Source organism: Amblyomma americanum, chromosome 2, assembly GCF_052857255.1.
Source record: "Amblyomma americanum isolate KBUSLIRL-KWMA chromosome 2, ASM5285725v1, whole genome shotgun sequence".
Lineage (NCBI taxonomy): Eukaryota > Metazoa > Arthropoda > Arachnida > Ixodida > Ixodidae > Amblyomma > Amblyomma americanum.
This window is the reverse complement of record NC_135498.1, coordinates 206,828,509-206,846,937: the sequence shown is the minus strand read 5'-3', so window position 1 is coordinate 206,846,937 and position 18,429 is coordinate 206,828,509. Positions and strand designations below refer to the sequence as shown.

Below are 18,429 nucleotides of genomic sequence, written 5' to 3'. Positions count from 1 at the left end.
GTTTTACCAGATAAAGTTTTTAAAGTTTTTAGATACGTGGACGATATTTTTTATTATTTTAAACAAGGACGCAAGCTTGAACTGTGCTGAAGCTGAAGACGATGTTTTATCTATATTTGACAACATGGAAATGGCTGAGATTTTACAGGTGAATTGCCTGTGGACGATTTTTTACAGTTTTTAGTTCTTAAAATTGAGTTCTGTACGGATCATGTGTGTTGGTCTTACGCTCCGCGAGCAAAAAAAGGGCTTCTGCCATTTGACTCCTCGCATTCGATGTCAGTAAAAAGAAGCATTGCTTCACCGTCTCTTGCGTCTGCACTAAGGAAGACATGCGTTCAAATGATGCGACCAAGTTTTGACAACCAATTCGCCAGGCTGGCTTCAGCCGGCTTCCCTGGTTCGCTCGTGACAGGGGTCGCCAATAGCCTGTTGCAGAAGATGAAGTCGAGGGCAGTGAGAGCTGGAGCAGATGTCCCTAGGGAAGAGGCGAGACCTGTGGTGGTGTCGTATGTGCACAAGCTGGCCCACAATGTTGTGATCGCGCTTCCTTCCTGCTGTGGAATTCGGCGAAGAGACGTGACTGCAGGGCTGCCAGAGGGAACGACAACAATAGCGTCCCCACGTGTTCGAACAGGAATGCCGGAAGCAGCGACGATAGCGTCCCCATAGCAACGATAGTGTTCAACAGGAATGCCAGCGACGACCATAAGCGTATTCGTTCCGGCCACCAATCAAGCTCTTTCGACACCTGCGGGGAGACAGCCTGCGTTCCTGTGCCATGCAGCTGCCCTCCGGACGCACGTGCGCGGCCACCTGGAAGCCGCGGGGACGACAAAAAACGTGACCGGCACCTGTTCCCTTTCCGTCGACCGAGCTGCGAAGAAGCATCAGGACCGCCCTGCCGTGGGTGGTACCATCAGTGCCATCGTGTGATTGGACATCATTCTTCGAACTGTATTCCCCAGCTAGGGATCTGGGGAATACGAAGGGTATTTAAGGAGCTGCGGGTTTGATGCCAAGAGAGCCCCCTTCTTGAGAGGTATCGATTGAAGAAGGAAACCAGCGCAAAAGACGAAGACACAGGAACAAGGAACACAGGACACCGCTGGACTATCGACTGTATTTATTTGAGAAACGATCACATTTATACCCTTCAGTTATCAAGCAAGCTTGCGCACACATGACAGATTCACAAGACAAGGTAAATAGCAGCATCACATACAACCGCGTGAGTTCATAAATCTAATTTCTTTATCAAATAGACTAACCGTCGTGTCACTTACACATAGATGTCTTTGATTAACGATATGGTATGCCTCTAGAATTTCACGTTGGTATCAGAGACTCCCGACTCCTAAGAATCTCTCTTTACGTAGAAGCCCTCTCAGTTGCCCGTACTTGTACATACTGTAAATAGTCCTTGTATAAAGTTTTCCCAGTTTTCTTCCTCCGATCGTCCTCGTCTCTTCTCCGGCCCAGTCGCGCTACCTGAATCCCAACAACTGGTGGCAGTGGTGGGGTGCTGCTACCTGAGATCCAACAACTGGATGGCAGCTGTGGGACGTCCACGTGAAGTTACCGGCTCCAACGGACCTCGGCACCTACGGGACTGACAGGCGTCAGCTATACCTTGGCAGGGTGAGTGCCCAATGTTTTCCGTTCATTTCGCCAGACCGTACTAGCACAGGCAGATGGTAGGTGCGGATTCCTGTTGTCTGGAAAATTGATTTAGGGGATTGCTTTGTCCACTTCAAGCTAGGGCTTTTTGTTTTAGTGGGCTTGCCAACGCATGGTGGAACTCAAGATAGAGAAGTTAAAAGTGCAGGAGCTGCTCGAAATTTGCCAGGAGCTGGGGATTTCGCTACGTTCTGCGAAAAGAAAAAAAGAAATTCGTGAGGTTATGCCGCAGGAGGAGGTGCCTACTGAGGAGGTCGGCGAGGCTTGGGAAACGATTGTTGGACGCAACGAAGATCAGAAAAGACGGGAGTTGTGCGAGCAGAAAGGAAAAGAAGAGCTTCGGTTGGCTGAAGAGAGACGGGAGGTCCGTGAGGTAGAGGAAAAAGCGAGAGAACATGCTCGAAGAATGGAGCTCGAAATCGCGTTGAACAGAGGGAATATGGCGCGTCTTAGCCCTGTAGCTTCGGTAGAGGAGCAAGGGAGGCAGAGATGGCAGGATCTCGTCTCACCATACCGCATGGGAGGCGATATTGCACTCTTTATGGTAGATTTCGAACGCGCATGCGCGAAGGTGCACATCGACAAGAGCGCTTGGTCTGAGTAGTTACTTCCTCTCCTTCTGTGCGAGGCGGCCGAAGTGGTGGCTCGCCTCTCACGGGAAGAGTGTGATGACTACGAGAAGGTAAAGAGCGCACAGCTTAGAAAGTACCGGCTTTCTGCTGAAGCCTTTGGCAGCGATTCAGGCAGGCAAACAAAGGCGGAGAGTCGCATACTGACTTCGCGTACCGGCTTAAAGTCAACTTAAACGAGTGGCTTAAGACCGCTGAGGTGCACGGAAGTCATGAGAAGGTACTGGAGTGCATCGCACTAGAGCAGTACTATAGCGCGATTCCAGAAGATCTGAGGATATGGCTGCAAGATAGGCAAACAGATATAGACCTAGACAAAGCGGCACAGCTCGCGGACGAGTATTACGTTCGCCGAAACCTCCAAAGCAAGGCAGGGTACGATAACAGGTGAGGAAAGGGAGAAACCTATTTAAAGAGAATCCCCGACCGAAGGGTGCCACCAGCACGCCGGGATCGCCGAACAGAGAAAGCGGGATCAAAAGGAGGAGGTAGCGAAAACAAGATGGAGTCACCCAAATCTGCCGATTCTCCGAAACAGCAGGCACCCGGTGCTCGCGCGTTTGAAGCGCGAAAGCCCATTGTCTGCTATAATTGAAACAAAGAGAGTCACATCTCAGTGAACTGCCAACAGCAAAAGATGGCGTTCGCGTGCATGCGAGAGTCGGAAGAAAACCTTAATATGCTGGAGCCATACATGCGGGACGTCGTTATAAATGGCAAGAAATTCAGGGCACTGCGGGATTCAGCGGGTAGGCAAGTCGACGGATAGATGGAAAACACCTATGACGCTAGTGCCCATAATTACAGAGCCCTTTCGGCGTCTTGTAATAGATACTGTCAGCCCACTGCCAGCGTCCAACTCTGGCTGTCGCTTCATTCTGACCTCACTGTGCGTGGCAACCAAATTTCCCGAGGCCATTCCCTTGAAGGAGCTATGTTCCGCATGTGTTGTAGACGCCCTTTTGTCAATTTTCTCTCGCGTGGGGTTCCCTGCAGAGATACAAAGCGATAACGGGAGCGTGTTCACAAGCTGCTTGACGACAACGTTCTTTGAACGGTGTGCGATTAAAATAATCCGCAGTTCCATTCACCACCCTCAGTCAAATCCAGTCGAGCGTATGCACTCAGTGCTAAAGCGGATACTTAGGTCTCTGTGTTTTGAGAATAAGGGAGATTGGGCAGGCTGCATTCCAGCAGCACTATTTGCAATGAGATCCGTCCCCCACGAAAGCACAGGATGCAGCCGCACTGAACTAGTCTACGGGCGTGACCTGAGGACCCCGTTGCGCATGCTGAGAGAGTCATGGGAGGGTTACGGAGAGGATCCCTGTGTAGTGGAATACGCCCTGATGCTACTGGAAATACTTGCGAAAACCAGAGACCTCGTGGAAGCAAATGTCAGAGCAGCGCAGTCACTGTCTAAAGTGTACTACGACAAATTGGCACGCAAGCGCACCTTTCAACCTGGTGACCAGGTGATGTTGCTGCGTCTGTCAAAAAGGAACAAGCTTGAGGTGCAATGGGAAGGTGGTGTCCAAGCATTCGGACACCAACTATGAGGTCAAATTTAAGAACAAACACAATCGGATAATCCACAGTAATTTGATCAAGCCTTATGTGCAGCGTCAGGTCATGGTTAACATGGGGCTGAACATGCCAGAGGAAGAGATTTTGGACATACCTTATGTCCCTCATGAGGACGAGCAAGCAGCGAATGAGCTGTTAAATTCTGTCGACAGAGAGCCACGTTTGATGGAAAGTCAACGGGGAGACATGAAAAACGTCCTCCGTGACTTTGAGGCAGTGTTTTCAAACAAGCCTGGAAAAACAACCCTCATCGAACACGGCATTCAGCTGTCCAGCGAACAGCCGATCAGGCAACATACCTAGGAGTACGTTTTCCTATTTCGGCCAGGATAAGTAAGAGCGAGTCGTGTAACGTTCCTTGACTCTAGGTATTGAGGCGGGCAAAATTGAACGCCACGTCGGCCAAATCAAGTCACCTATTCTCGTACCGCGTGCCCTCTAAGCACCAATCTTATTTCATTTAGTGAATTGTTTTTCCTATCCAAGTGCGCCTCAAGCCTGAGCACTCTCCTTGGACAGGTGCCCTGTCTATACTACTCGTCGGGCGACACCATGTGTTCATTCAGGCAAAACATTTCATCTCTTCAAGTTTTAGTTGAAGTTTTTTTGCAAAGTGCAGTTTTGGCCCCGAGTTTTGGTCTGGCGGTATGAGTGGGCTCTGAGGGCACGTGCTTTTGTCAGGTGTGGTTTGGCGTCTGTGATCCCTTTTGGCTAGCATTGCAGAGAATTTCCCAAAACGGCCACCTGACGAGGGGAAGCGATGCCGAGCTTCGGCACTGAAGGTCATCAGAAGACTCCCAAAGAGCATCTGGTTCCTGCCACGCCCAGTCAGCCGAGCTACGTGCGAGCAGTTCATCTTCCGGGTGCAATATCTGGCGGCAGGGCTGCTGTTGTGATCGCGCTTCCTTCCTGCTGTGGAATTCGGCGAAGAGACGTTACTGCAGGACTGCCAGAGGGAACGACAACAACAGCGTCCCCACGTGTTCGAACAGCAATGACGGAAGCAGCGACGATAGCGTCCCCATAGCAACGATAGTGTTCAACAGGAATGCCAGCGACGACCATAAGCGTATTCGTTTCGGTCACCAATCAAGCTCTTTAGACACCTGCGGGGAGACAGCCTGCATTCCTGTCATGCAGCTGCCCTCCGGACGCACGTTCGCGGCCGCCTGGAAGCCGCGAGGACGACAACGTGACCGGGTCCTGTTCTCTTTCCCTCGACCGAGCTGCGAAGAAGCATCAGGGCCGCCCTGCCGTGGGTGGTACCTTCAGTGCCATCGTGTTATTGGACATCATTCTTCGAACTGTATTCCCCAGCTAGGGATCTGGGGAATACGAAGAGTATTTAAGGAGCTGCGGGTTTGATGCCAAGAGAGCCCCTTCTATAGAGTTATCAGAGACTCCCGACTCCTAAGAATCTCTCTTTACTGAGAAGCCCTCTCAGTTGCCCGTACTTGTACACACTTTAAATAGTCCTTGTATAAAGTTTTCCCAGTTTTCTTCCTCCGATCATCTTCGTCTCTTCTCCAGCCCAGTCACGCTACCTGAATCCCGACAACTGGTGGCAGCGGTGGGGTGCTGCTAGCTGAGATCCAACAACAACCTGGAAAAGGTTGCGAGCAGGCATGGGGTTCCGCTCGTCTTAACAGCCCCTGAAGCTCGGAATTGTTTGCTCTCGAGTGGAAAAAGAAACCAAAAAGAAAAAGAAACCGGCTACGGTACCAATCATGGGCGACCGTTCATGAGATGTACCGAAGGGGTAGTTTACGAAATTCCCCTCTCGTGCGGTCGTTCCTATATAGGAAAAACTGGGCGCTGTGTCAATGAACGAATCAGGGTACACGAAAGAAACGTGGAACAAAATAAAGAGGGCCCAAATTTACCTAAACTTATATGATCTTGCCCTTCGCGCTCTTGTGAGCCATGTTTTTCAACGGTGCGGATTGATGCCAGGAGTAGCAATGTAAAAGCAAGATGACTTATCGAAGCGTGTTATATCAGCAAGAAAGGCAGTTTCTGCGTCAGCGAAACATCAATAATTTTGTACAAGGCTAAAAACAGTTTTTTGAAAGATGCTTATCGTGTGCGACTTGATGTGTGAATATGCTCCTTGCGCAGGCGCTGGCTGACTGTATATATATGCATGTATGTGGTTTCTGCAAATTAAACCAGTTGTGAGTGGCCCTCTCTCCCGTACTCTTCTCTTGCGCACACACACACACACGTGCGCGTGTGTGTGTGTGTGTGGAATTCTCTTAAGTGTAGTGGATGTTGGGTACAAGTCTTTTTAACAGGTGGAGCAGTGGTCAGAAGGCTAGATACCAAGGGGTTTGCTTCTAAACCGTATGAAAGGGCTGTTGCACAACCCGCCGAAGTGCTAATTTTTAGTGAGATATAGACGAGCGTTCTTAACAGCAGTAAGATATTTCAATCACTGGCGATGCATAGCTGACCACACAGCATGGCCCAGAAGAAAACCCCTTGGACTCTGCGCTTTTGAAGAAGGCTCTACCGCAAAGAATTGCTTTCCTGTGGCTCGTGTTCAGAGGAATGCGAGGGTGTGCAGTCGATCCTTAAGCTGGCCACTTAATCGCGCGAAGCTTTCATGCGCCACTTCTTTTTCAAGAGGGCCACGAAAAGCTTATCATATCAGGCGGATAGGGTGCGATGAGATTCCCGCCGCGCTGTACAACGTCCACCGTGCGGTTTAGAGGCCTTGTCACAAAGACCAAACTTTTCCCAGTCACTCAATCGTGCGGCGAGCCGTGCCTCCCGAACGTCGGTGAGGAAGTACTTAAACGGGCTGTCGTCTTGCGCGTGGAGGTGTAGAAACCTTGCGCTGTGGCAGGAAAGTCTGATGATGCCGGTAAGGGCGTGAGGCTGGTACTGAGGAAAGCAGTGGCAAAGGTGCATTAGCTACCGCACCACGCCTAGCTTACACGCAGAACCACTTTTTAGCAGCCTTCGCAAAACCACCATTTTCAATGATTCCCTATTTAAGAAATATCTAGGAAGCAAAAATAACGATAACTATTTGACTCAAGAGGGATCTACCTTCAGAAGAATTACGTTTACCGCACAAGGAATAATTACCGTGGTATGTTCCGAAGATACTAACTACGGCAGCCAGTCACTAAGCTTGAGGCTACGATAATTACTCAACTTATTTGACGATGTTAATGCGATTTATTAGGTTTCAGCATTTATATGTTTATGTGGGAAAACGTCTGCGTTGTTTGCTCTGTACACTGGTTATTTTTTATACAATTTTTGTTGGACTGTGTTATGCTCCCCAATCTTATTTAAGATTACTTTGTTCATTTTAATCGTGACCTATACTAGCAAGTGTTTGCCCGCGTAAAGTTTTCACCATACTGCAGAGAACGCGGGCCGTTTAGGTCATGGCAGCCATCACATTAGATTAGAGTGTTGTATTTCGCTTAGCAGCTCGTTTAGCCAGTCGAAACTTCGCAACCCAGCAAAAAGCCCATCTTCGTGGCTGTACCTCTCTCGCAGGTCTCATCGCCGGGCCTCTCATCCATTGGTTTGACGTGCGCTGCGTGGCCGTGCTTGGAGGCCTAATGATGGCCGTGGGCTGCATGAGTTCGTACTTCGCCAACGGTATACCTTTCCTCGTGGGTTCCCTGGGCGTCGTCACCGGTAAGCCGTTCTCTTGAGGCGACTTAAACGAATGCTACTAAAGAGTAGGAATAACGGAGTAAACATAGTACACTTAAAGCTATTGCATTAGCCCAACGATAAATGGACGCCGAAAAAAAAACGAAACCACTGAAAGCTCCGATATATATATACCGATAAATGAACTTCGGCGTAAAGTAGTCACGCGTTTTTAAATGAAAAAATGACTACAATGCAGAAAAATTTGTAAAAAAAGTACTGCGCTCTTCCCACTTCTTATTAGGATCGTATACACCAGTTCAGCTACGTCGACAGCGGGAAAAAGAGCTCCGCCATTGACTTCGGGAGTAAAACTGTCCTATAATTCTGCCGAAAACAGGAGGGCAAATAGTTTTTCGTCACTTTTACGTCCACCACAGCTTTGCTTGTGTCAGAGAAAGCCTTTCAAACCGAAACTGCTTGAACCCGTAATCTCATCGGCTTTTTTTGCTGCACTGATCAAAACATTGTGCAACAATGCTTTACCGCCCGCCGACATCATCTGCTGAATCCGGGTATAGAAAAAAACGTCCCCGGAAGATACGTCCCGTGAAAAATCTCTCTGAAAAAAAAGGTCCCCTGATGAAGCGGCGTCTAGCAAGAGATGTCCCCAAGTGAAAGAATGAACTCTTCCGTTACCCACTTGCCAAAAAATTGCCCTCTTAATTGTGCTCTTCCTGGAATTTTAGAATAGATGTAAGCATGAAATATTTAGCAGTTCCAAATCGCGCTACTGTCATTCATTCCATGTGATGCTAAAAAAAAGCACTTAAGCCGGTGACTTCATTTAAGCGCCGGACGGTACAGAAACGCACTTGCTCGCTGTTCGTAGTTATTCACTTCCATGCCAACAGGTGAAATCGCTGTAGCTTACAATGATGCAGCTGGCCAAGAAGAAACGCAGTCCACACCTTAATAGCACAGTAAAGAAATGCAACGGGAAGCAACGAAATACGTTGACAGGATTCGATGGGCACATTCTGGCGAATGCAGCGTTTCTGGCTCTGCTCTCTGCTCACACGACTTTTTTCTTATGCAATAAAGTCTCCGTCGGCATTTGCGACAATAGTGGCAGGATTTTCTTCGAGACAAGAGTGGTCTCTTCATTTTCTGCTTTGTTTTCGCGATATATATATATATATATATATATATATATATATATATATATATATATATATATATATATATATATATATATATATATATATATTGTGGTTAACACTTAGGCAGTCGTCTTTTGAGGAATTCTACAGAATTAAAGCACCTCTGCAAATCTTGCACTTAGCACAGCACCAGCGGCTGCCAGAGGAAATACCTTTTTGTCTCATGTACATAAAACTGTCCAGGCACAGCCTGAAGTCTCCTTTGGTCGACTTAACCTCCATTCGGAAAACGTGGAGATCAGATTGACGACACGTTTTTTGACTAGTCGTTTACACTTCTGAACAAGAGCTCTAATTATACCCGCCCGCGTGCTCCTCCATCAACTCCGGACCTTACGTGGTGGCTGGGTCCCGGCAATTCCTCACTGGTCTTGTGACGCAGACACCTGTGGCAGTGATTCGGAAAACAAATTCCGCAGCGTTTAAATCAATTCTGGAACAGGTATCCAAGTCTTAGCGCTCAGCGTACCATTACAGCATTTCTCGTAGGCAGTGCACTTTACCTGCAAGAGCTGGTGCAAGCACGAAGCTGCTGTCTCCAGGTTTAATGCATATGCTCTGAACTACAACCCATCCGGCTCACGTGGCAGCTCGGTGATAGAGTGTACAGGACATGCGCAGTACTTGTGCCAAGCTATCATTAACCTATAAATTAAATGCCCAGCTATAACGCATATCCATGATGTCAAGTGACTCCGTTATGGTCAGATGCATATATAGATATACAGGGTGTTTCACCTAACGTTTTGCACAAGTTTTAAAAACAGTTCAAAAGAAAAAAAAAATCAGCAGAAGGACGCCTACAGAGAGAGGGACACAGGACGACACGTCCTGTCTTGCATTTTGAAACAGCGCAACAAAGACGGGACGTGGAAACTGAGGTGTAAAGACAAACATGCACTGTTTGTCTTTACACCTCAGTTTCCACGTCCCGTCTTTGTTGCGCTGTTTCAAAATGAATACGTACCAACTTGCCCAAATTTCTGCTTTACTCAATGTTAGTCCTGTCTTGCATACCTGTCTGTGTTTGCATCCCAACTGGCCCAGCTATCTACCCTACTGAATCATTTTAAAAACAGGCTCTTTGTGCTAGAAGCGTTTTTTTTTTTGGAATGGCATTGTCACCGGTGTAGTACATCCGCTAAGGATGTACTAAGTAGCGTGCTAAGTAGCAGGTTGGTTAACTATTATTGAAAAGTATTCTTTTACACTATCACTGTTAGGCTTCTTAATTACTGAGAGGCGTGTAGCCCCCTGTAAATAATATCGCTCTTAGTTTTTAGGATTTCGAAAACGCTGTTACCCTCGGCGCAGTGGCTCAACAAATTTTGGCTTTTGTGACGAGTTACGTGCACTGGAGAGGTTGCCTTGCCTGCAAGATTCTCGAAATCTCATGTATTTTGGCGAGAAGCTGCCAGAAATTGTCGGGCCACGGCACCGAGGGTAATCGGGTTTTAAAAATTCCAAAAACTGATGCAGATATTGCTTACGGTGGGCTACAAGTCTCTGGAAAATAATTAAGGGGCCTAACAGTAATAGTGATAAAGCTAACTATTCAAAAATTTTTAACCAGTCTGCAAGTTAGCACGCCTTTGCTATATTCAGACGTACTGCTATGCCGAAAAATCCACTCTTCCAACTGAATAAGCCTATTTTTAAAAATTGTGTAAATTCTTAGGTTAAACACGCTGTATATTTTGTACAGTTGAGTTCTGAAGTCTACGTTTTCTACTCCTAATTAGCTTGTATCTGTTGTTTGTATAAAAGTATATCCTTCTTATTTAGTGTTGTGTTGCCAATCTCCGGAATCTTGCGCGATAAATCACTGCCACAGTTGCGTTGCGTTCACCATAGCGTTGCTTTTACGGGTCAGTGATTGTTTCCATCGTCAAACAACTCAAATCCGCCTCGTTGTGTAAAAGCCCACTAAAGGCATCATCGGCGTGCCAATCGGATGCTTACATCAGTGCTGGTTACGAGACGTGTGATGGCCCTCGTTTGGAACATTTTTCCACTAGGAAAATGGGACATTTTTGGGGGGACGTTTTTTTCCGGGGACGCATGTTCCGGGTACCTATTTTCCGAAAACCGCTGAATATTTTACAAGCTGAGAAACGTGGAGGAATTTTTTTTATATAAAGAAGCATAATGCTGTAATTGTTCACTGGGAGTACTTGATTTTACCCGTAATTAATTAATTTACTTCTTGGTACAATTTATCAATTTTTCCTTATTGAAGACTCTCATGACTAAGTAAACTGCAGGCAGAAAGCAAGAAAGGGGTGTAAAAATCACTTGGAAAAGTCATAGTATACGAGGAAATTGCAAACTGCTGGCGGCAAAGTAAAGCCAGTTTTATTTAGAGAGAAGAAAATATAAGACCAGCAATAAATGGTACCGACGTATCGGAAGCAACCAACATTTCAAAGAATTATCAGGAATTTGAGGGCAGCTGACTTTAGTACCGGCAAGGCATCCGGCCTATGCCATTTCATTGTGAGAAGACGCATGTTTTAGCAAGCTTATCTTGCAGGTAGCGCACTCGGTTTTGTCAACAGAACGAAGGTTGTAGGTGACTTCCCGTACAGTGGAAAGGCGGAAGGGATAGGAGGGCACAACCAATTTTAATGGCCGCCATCGTGTATTACAGAAACCGAAACTATTCCGCCATTGTGTCCCCTGACGTTATGCTCATATAGTTCAACATAGTTAATAAACCTCTATGCACCATATTAGACCGTGCCGCCATCATTTTGCACGTGGCAGGTGGTTGTTTCAACAATGCTATTATAGATGGCGCCACAAGTCTCAATGCGAGATGTGCTGTTTTCTAGTTCCTGCTACAGATGGCGCTATGATCGCAGGATGGCATTGTGTGTTGCGTGCGGAGAGGAGGTGGAAACGGAGGATACTTTTCTGTAAAGGGCTTCACCCTAGACTTTAAAGCAGCGGGGCTGATTTATCAAAAGCATTGGGGTTTAAGGACAGCGAAGGAAAAGTAAATTTTAAAGGGGTAAAAGTAACGAAGCGGAGGTTATCTGAATGGTGGCTAAAATCAAAATCAAGACAGGAGTAAAATTTCACAAGGCATGGCTAGGTGGCTTGAACACCCAACTTAAAGGGTTCAGCCTTATCCGTCCGTCCGTCCGTCCGTCCATCCATCCATCCATCCATCCATCCATCCATCCATCCATCCATCCATCCATCCATCCATCCATCCATCCATCCATCCGTCCATCCGTCCATCCATCCATCCATCCATCCATCCATCCATCCATCCATCCATCCATCCATCCATCCATCCATCCATCCATCCATCCATTCATCGGTAGCAGACCCCAATAAATCTCGAAACGTGATGAGTAGTTGCTGCCACAGATGGCGCTGTGATCTCATGGTGGTAGCAGACCCACGAAATATCTAAACGTGATGAGTAAGAGCTAACGCTCTTAAAAAAACAGTAACTTTCTAGTGACCTAACTGTGTAGAACATGTGCACCAGAGCGCTGTCCCAAATTCCTGGAAAGAATTTGGATTTGTACTTCAGTATTTGGGAAGCGCTTTCATGAACGGTATCTTTTCACTAAGGGTATCTACTCGTCGGTTCTGTTCGCAGGCATCGGACATGGCCTATTGTTCAGCTGCGTCATCATTGCCATCAACGAATATTTTGACAAGCGTCGCGGCGTCGCACTCGGCATCAACATGACTGGAGCAACGGCAGCTTCTTTCATCTTCCCCAAAATCTTCGATGTCCTTATTGATGAGTATGGCCTGCACGGTACCCTGGCACTGACAGGGGCTCTCCTGCTCAATATTGCGGCCGTTAGCATTCTCTTCCGCAAGCCACCTTGGGAAGTAGTGGCGAGAAAGGAACATGCCAAAAAAGAAAGCGCCGAGAAACACAAACAAGATGCACTTACTTCGAATTCAAAGGACTGTAACCTGGCCCATGGCCCCAGGCCGTCAATCACAGTCACTGCGCCTGGTACACCCATGGGCCGGAGAGGGACGCAGATGTGCGTGTCAGACAAAGACTTGCTGCACCACAAAAGAATAACCCTTCTCACTCAGCCCGACAACTCGCCCTTTAGAAGCACCACGTTTGACATTTGCCACGGTGATAACCTCACCGCTGAAGAGGAGATCAACGAAGCACGCTCCAGGAGAGGCACTCTCTTGAGCGTCGCCAGCTCACTGATTGAAGAAGAACGGGTAATGGTGGGCTCTAGGCGCGCAACAGTTATCAATCTCACAAAGAAAGGATCAGTTGTTGGCGAACTTGACCTGAGGAAAATCGCCTTGCTGCAGGAAGCGGTGGACCAACTATCGAATGGGAACAGCGCTTTGAGCAGCACCGAAGAAAAAGCTGCTTTCCTTGATAGTGGACATGACGTGAAAATGGAAAGCCACCCGAGTATGCTGAGACGTCCTAGCAGTTGGAGCCAAGTAGCAGTTTCGCGACGAGGCACATTCGCTTGCATCGAACCGCGCTGCCAGATTGAATTTCCCTCCAAGCCTGACGAGCCTATACGAGTGATCATTCCACCGCTGGAAAAGAAGTCGGACTCAGCCCTGGACAGTGCAAAAGTTGTCCTTGCTTTGCCGCGTTTTTACTGTCACATGATTAGTTACTTATCGTTCTGCTTTTTCCTAGACACTTTCCTCGCTGTCGCAATTGACTACGCGGTCGACGTAGGGATTGAAAGCGGGAGTGCAGTTTTCGTGCTCACCTTCTTCTCAGTGACGGACACCGTGGGTCGCCTATTTGTGCCCCTGCTGACGGATTACAAAATTGTGTCCCCGTACAGCCTGATGTCCTTGTCGTACCTGGCGATGGCGGTGATCGCGCAGTCGATGCCGTACGCACAAGACCTGGTGCCTTTTTGGACCTCGATGATTGCGCTTGGACTGCCCGTGGGCTATATCATGGTGGCCATCTCCGAAGGTGTTACCAATGAAGTCGGTGTTCGCAATCTGCCCATGGCCTACGGCTTTATGGCTGGACTGACCGCTGTCGGCGCTTTTATGAGACCTGTAGTCGTAGGTGAGTGACCTTCATCCATATCCGTTGATTTCCCAAAGAACGAGCTCGTGAGAACATAATGTTGAACAGCGCAAAATGTGTTTCCTGGCTTGAAAATTGCGTGCACTCGGATGTATAATATGCCAGTAACAAATCCGTGCTATTTCGCCTTGCTTCTAAATGTTATGTAGAGAGTAGATGGAAAGCAAAGCAGTTTACAGAAGCGAAGACAGAAGAATAGGAGAATTTTCTTCTCGTTTGTTTATAATGACGGACGATTTGCCAGCAACAAGTCTGGCATGTAGCATTAACAAATCTAATTGTAAAATAGTAGCTTCCTTGGTGCGGCCTTGGACTACCAGTGATTGTTTCTGAGGGCAAAAGTGTAAGAAAGAATACGATTAGATTAAGGCTGCGAAACATCAGTCCAGCTCCGGGAAACTGCGCTAAATGAATGCACAATAAATTCTGATGTTCCTTTAGCCTACTTAAATAGGTATTTTTTAAATGCCACTCGTAGAGCGCTGTATCGAGTCAAGTTTATGGAGAGCATTGCTCTTTCAGCTCTACATACGCGCGGGTCTCCAGAAGTCCGCGTTATGGTCAACGTTCGTTCTGCTACAGCACTGTGCGTAAACGAGTTTTCGAAATTATGCGAGCTGTTGTGGCTAGTAGTACTACCCGCTATCTACAAATGATGGACTTTGGCCCAGCCACATATTGTGACGACGGAGACGAAGCTGGCAGTGGCGCGGGACGGATCGCTCGTTGTTTTGTGGCCGATACATCATGATGAGAAGACGGCTTTTAGAAAAACCGCTACGACAGCTTGGTCTTTGTTTGAGCAACGCAGTCATATTGTCGTTTGGAGCCACTATACTTGGGTACAGCCACAAGTATGTTTTTACCATCATCCAAAATTTTTTAATGGAATCAAGACGGCTACCTTGTTAATTTTTTTTTAATTTTTTCAATATCCTTTTTATTCTTACAATTACCATTAACATTTAACTACTCGGCTATAAACATTAGTCTTGATCTCCTGCGTGCGTTATGCATTTCCCGTTCCACTTTGTTGTTCCTTTTTGTTTACTTCTTCCTTCCTTACCATTCATTTTATTTTCGTCCAGGAAATATTTACCTGCAAAACTCCCTGTGCCCCCTAATTCTTGGCCAAACCACCCCTGTGAGTATGTGCCATATTATGAGGATAACAACAACAGCAGCTCGCGCTAGGCCGGCAGCCATTAAATCATCTGTTATCCGTGGTTCATCGCGTCTCATTCTTCGGCTGGCCGCCACGTAACATATAGAATGAAGTGCTTAGGAATCATCGGCATCCTGGTCCTGAAGTGTCGGCGTCCTGCGTCAGCCATGATCATCAGCCGTGAGTTTTTTGCCTGCTCCGGCCGGCCGCGCCCCAATATTTCAGGCCTGAACCGACCTCGCCGCTCACCTTAGCCCCGTACCCCGCCCCGACCAGAAGACACCGAAATGACGCTGCCGCCACCAGAATATATGACCCGACCGACTCGGACGCTGCCCACACGTGAAGACACCGTTTACCTGCTCAGGCCGTTTAGCGCGTCCCGGGGCCTCGGCCGTCAGCTCCTGCAAACCTGCGGCCAGGAAGGTTCGCGGGCCAGGAATCATTCAGCCATGTCCTTCATCGTGGCGGCCAGTGCTTCACCACTTTCTCCTTACTGTTCAGCCCTCCTATCAAGCCCCTCACCATTTCCCGCGTCTCTTTATCGACGATCGGGACAATCGCTCGGTGGCCCCGGGTAGTGCGACGAAGAATGAACACGAAGCTGGCAGTGGCACAGGACGGAACTCTCGCGCAAATTCAGCGGCTATTAAATCATCTCCTGTCAATCGTTAATGGCGCCTGATTGTTCGGCTGGCTACCACGTAACATTATAAGAGACATAACTTCACCAGCGAAAGACCGGGACACCAGGAGAAGAAGTAGACAGGACAACGCTGGACTGACAACTGAAGTTTAATCGAGAAACGTCCTGGGTCACCAAACGACGCATGCGTATCATGCTCACAAAAAACCCCTAAACGACAAAAAAACAAAAAACCTATGTGGCGAATCACCTAGGAGAGGATGCACGCACCATAATTGGCAAACAAAAAACAAACAAAAAGCACAAAAGCACAAAAACACATAATTTGCCTGTCAACCTTGCACTCGTACACTTTTGCTCAGGAATCTAAATTCCTTGTCAGTGAGATTTAAAGACGGTGCACTGACGCATGTGTCAATGCCTTGCAACCTAATATGGTAGGCCTCCAGGATTTCCCTCTCCTCCCTGTTTTTTCCTTTTCCGATGACTGACATGTTGTTAAAAGCTGGAACGCAGTCTTTGCAACTCCTGCAGTGACGTGGGAGATTATTCTGATCAGATAAAGTTCTCAGGGAATTGTTATGTTCTCGTGCCCGGTCATTAACGCATCTGCCAGTTTGGCCCGTGTACACTCTACCACATGATAAGGGTAACTTGTTTAACGACACGAGTCGAACAAGCAACGAACTTGTTGGCATGCTTCACAGTGCAGCTCTTGGGCTTCCTCCCCTCACTGGCCATCGCGATACGTGAACATAAACCAGACAGCTTAGAGGGTGCAGACAAAACTGCCATCACGCCGTGCCGTTGTGCCACTTTCTTCAGGTTATGCGAAACACCGTGAAGATAGGGCACCACTTCAACTTTCTTCCCCTCCATTCTTTCATTCCCGGAAACACGTTTGTTCTGGTTTTTTATCTTCTGCAGCATCGACTCACCAACTGCAGTCAGCACGTCAGCCGGAAAACCTGCGTCACCAAGGCGGCGGATTTGCTGGTAGAAGCTGTCAGTCACAGCATGTGTGCAGCTCTTCTGCAAGGCATTCCTTAGGCAAAGGCTAGCTATGGCTCTTTTAATCAGTTTAGAGTGCGATGAACCATAAGGCAATAGCGCTTTCTTAGTTCTAGGTGAGTAGCTCCAGCAGATATGGCCTTCGTTAAAGGTTAGCATTAAGTCTAGGAACCGAATGGTATTGTCACTGAGCATTTCGTGGGTAAAATTCAGTGCATTGGCACAGTCATGAAAAACACTCAGCACATTGCTGACAACGGTTGTAAGCGAGTCACCAGGTGCAAGCTTAAGAACAATTAAAAAATCATCAACATATCTGAACACACGAAGAACGTGGCCATCATTTAGGCTGCGTCGAAGACAGTTGTCAAACCTAGCCAAAACAATTTGGCACAAAACCGGAGCTACACTATGCCATTGCAAATGCAAATGCCATTCCTTTGCACGTACTGTTTCCCTTGAAATTCAACAATAGTTGACGACAGGTAAAACAACAAAAAAACATTTCATAGTGCAGTTTGTTATCCTGCACGTGGAAATCTAAATCAATTTCATGAAATTATATTGTCTTGCTGTAAACCGGACCGACTCGTCGCTGACGCATTCAGTACCGAGCTTCTTTATTTTAAATGTTTCTGGATTTCCCGTTCAATCTTTAAATTCTTGGTCGATGACTCCGAAATTATTGAAGATGGTAGGGGCTGGTGTAGTATTTACATCTTTGGCCTTCATCCAACAGACCGTTTATTGTATTAACAATCGCTTAAGGCAGCAGAGCACCTCGCTGGCTGCAGCCAGGTAACACAACCTTTGTAAAACAGCGCAAAAGACGACGGACCAGAGAAGGAAAGACCTAGGACAAGCGTTGCCCTGCCCGGCGCTTGTCCATTACAATTCACTGAAAACCGACTAGCCCAACTCAGAGTTTTGCTAGATAACATAGCCAATCTACCTAAACACTGGAACCTGTGTGAAGACTGCGCAGCCGACAGCACGCTTAAGACGAAAGCTCAATGAAAGAGTTTTACCTGTCGTCCACTATTGTTGAATTTCAAGGGAAAAAGTACGTGCAAAGGAATGGCATTTGCATTGGTGCTAGTGTAGCTCCGGTTTTGTGCCAAATTTTTTTGGCTAGGTTTGACAACTGTCTTCGACGCAGCCTAAATGACGGCCACGTTCTTCGTGTGTTCAGATATGTTGATGATTTTTTAATTGTTCTTAAGCTTGCACCTGGTGACTCGCTTACAACCGTTGTCAGCAATGTGCTGAGTGTTTTTCATGACTGTGCCAATGCACTGAATTTTACCCACGAAATGCCCAGTGACAATACCATTCGGTTCCTAGACTTAATGCTAACCTTTAACGAAGGCCATATCTGCTGGAGCTACTCACCTAGAACTAAGAAGGCGCTATTGCCTTATGGTTCATCGCACTATAAACTGATTAAAAGAGCCATAGCTAGCCTTTGCCTAAGGAATGCTTGCAGAAGAGCTGCACACATGGTGTGACTGACAGCTTCTACCAGCAAATCCGCCGCCTTGGTGACGCAGGTTTTCCGGCTGACGTGCTGACTGCAGTTGGTGAGTCGATGCTGCAGAAGATAAAAAACCAGAACAAACGTTTTTCCGGGAATGAAAGAATGGAGGGGAAGAAAGTTGAAGTGGTGCCCTATCTTCACGGTGTTTCGCATAACCTGAAGAAAGTGGCAGAACGGCACGGCGTGATGGCAGTTTTCTCTGCACCCTCTAAGCTGTCTGGTTTATGTTCGCGTATCGCGATGGCCAGTGAGGGGAGGAAGCCCA

The 18,429-nt window shown here is 47.4% G+C and overlaps 1 protein-coding gene across 7 annotated transcripts in view; it reads left to right on the top strand.

The window, feature by feature from the left end:
- LOC144122116 (uncharacterized) overlaps positions 1-18,429 on the top strand; it is a 183,924-nt gene that overhangs the window by 54,736 nt on the left and 110,759 nt on the right. For 6 of the 7 annotated variants that reach the window (XM_077655643.1, XM_077655646.1, XM_077655644.1 and 3 more), the window contains 2 exons: positions 7,413-7,556; positions 12,354-13,784. In XM_077655643.1, the coding sequence (XP_077511769.1) occupies positions 7,413-7,556; positions 12,354-13,784 (1,575 nt within the window). Of the gene's footprint in view, positions 1-1,482; positions 1,642-7,412; positions 7,557-12,353; positions 13,785-18,429 lie in introns of all 7 variants that reach the window. The other variant, XM_077655645.1, reaches the window with a different exon arrangement.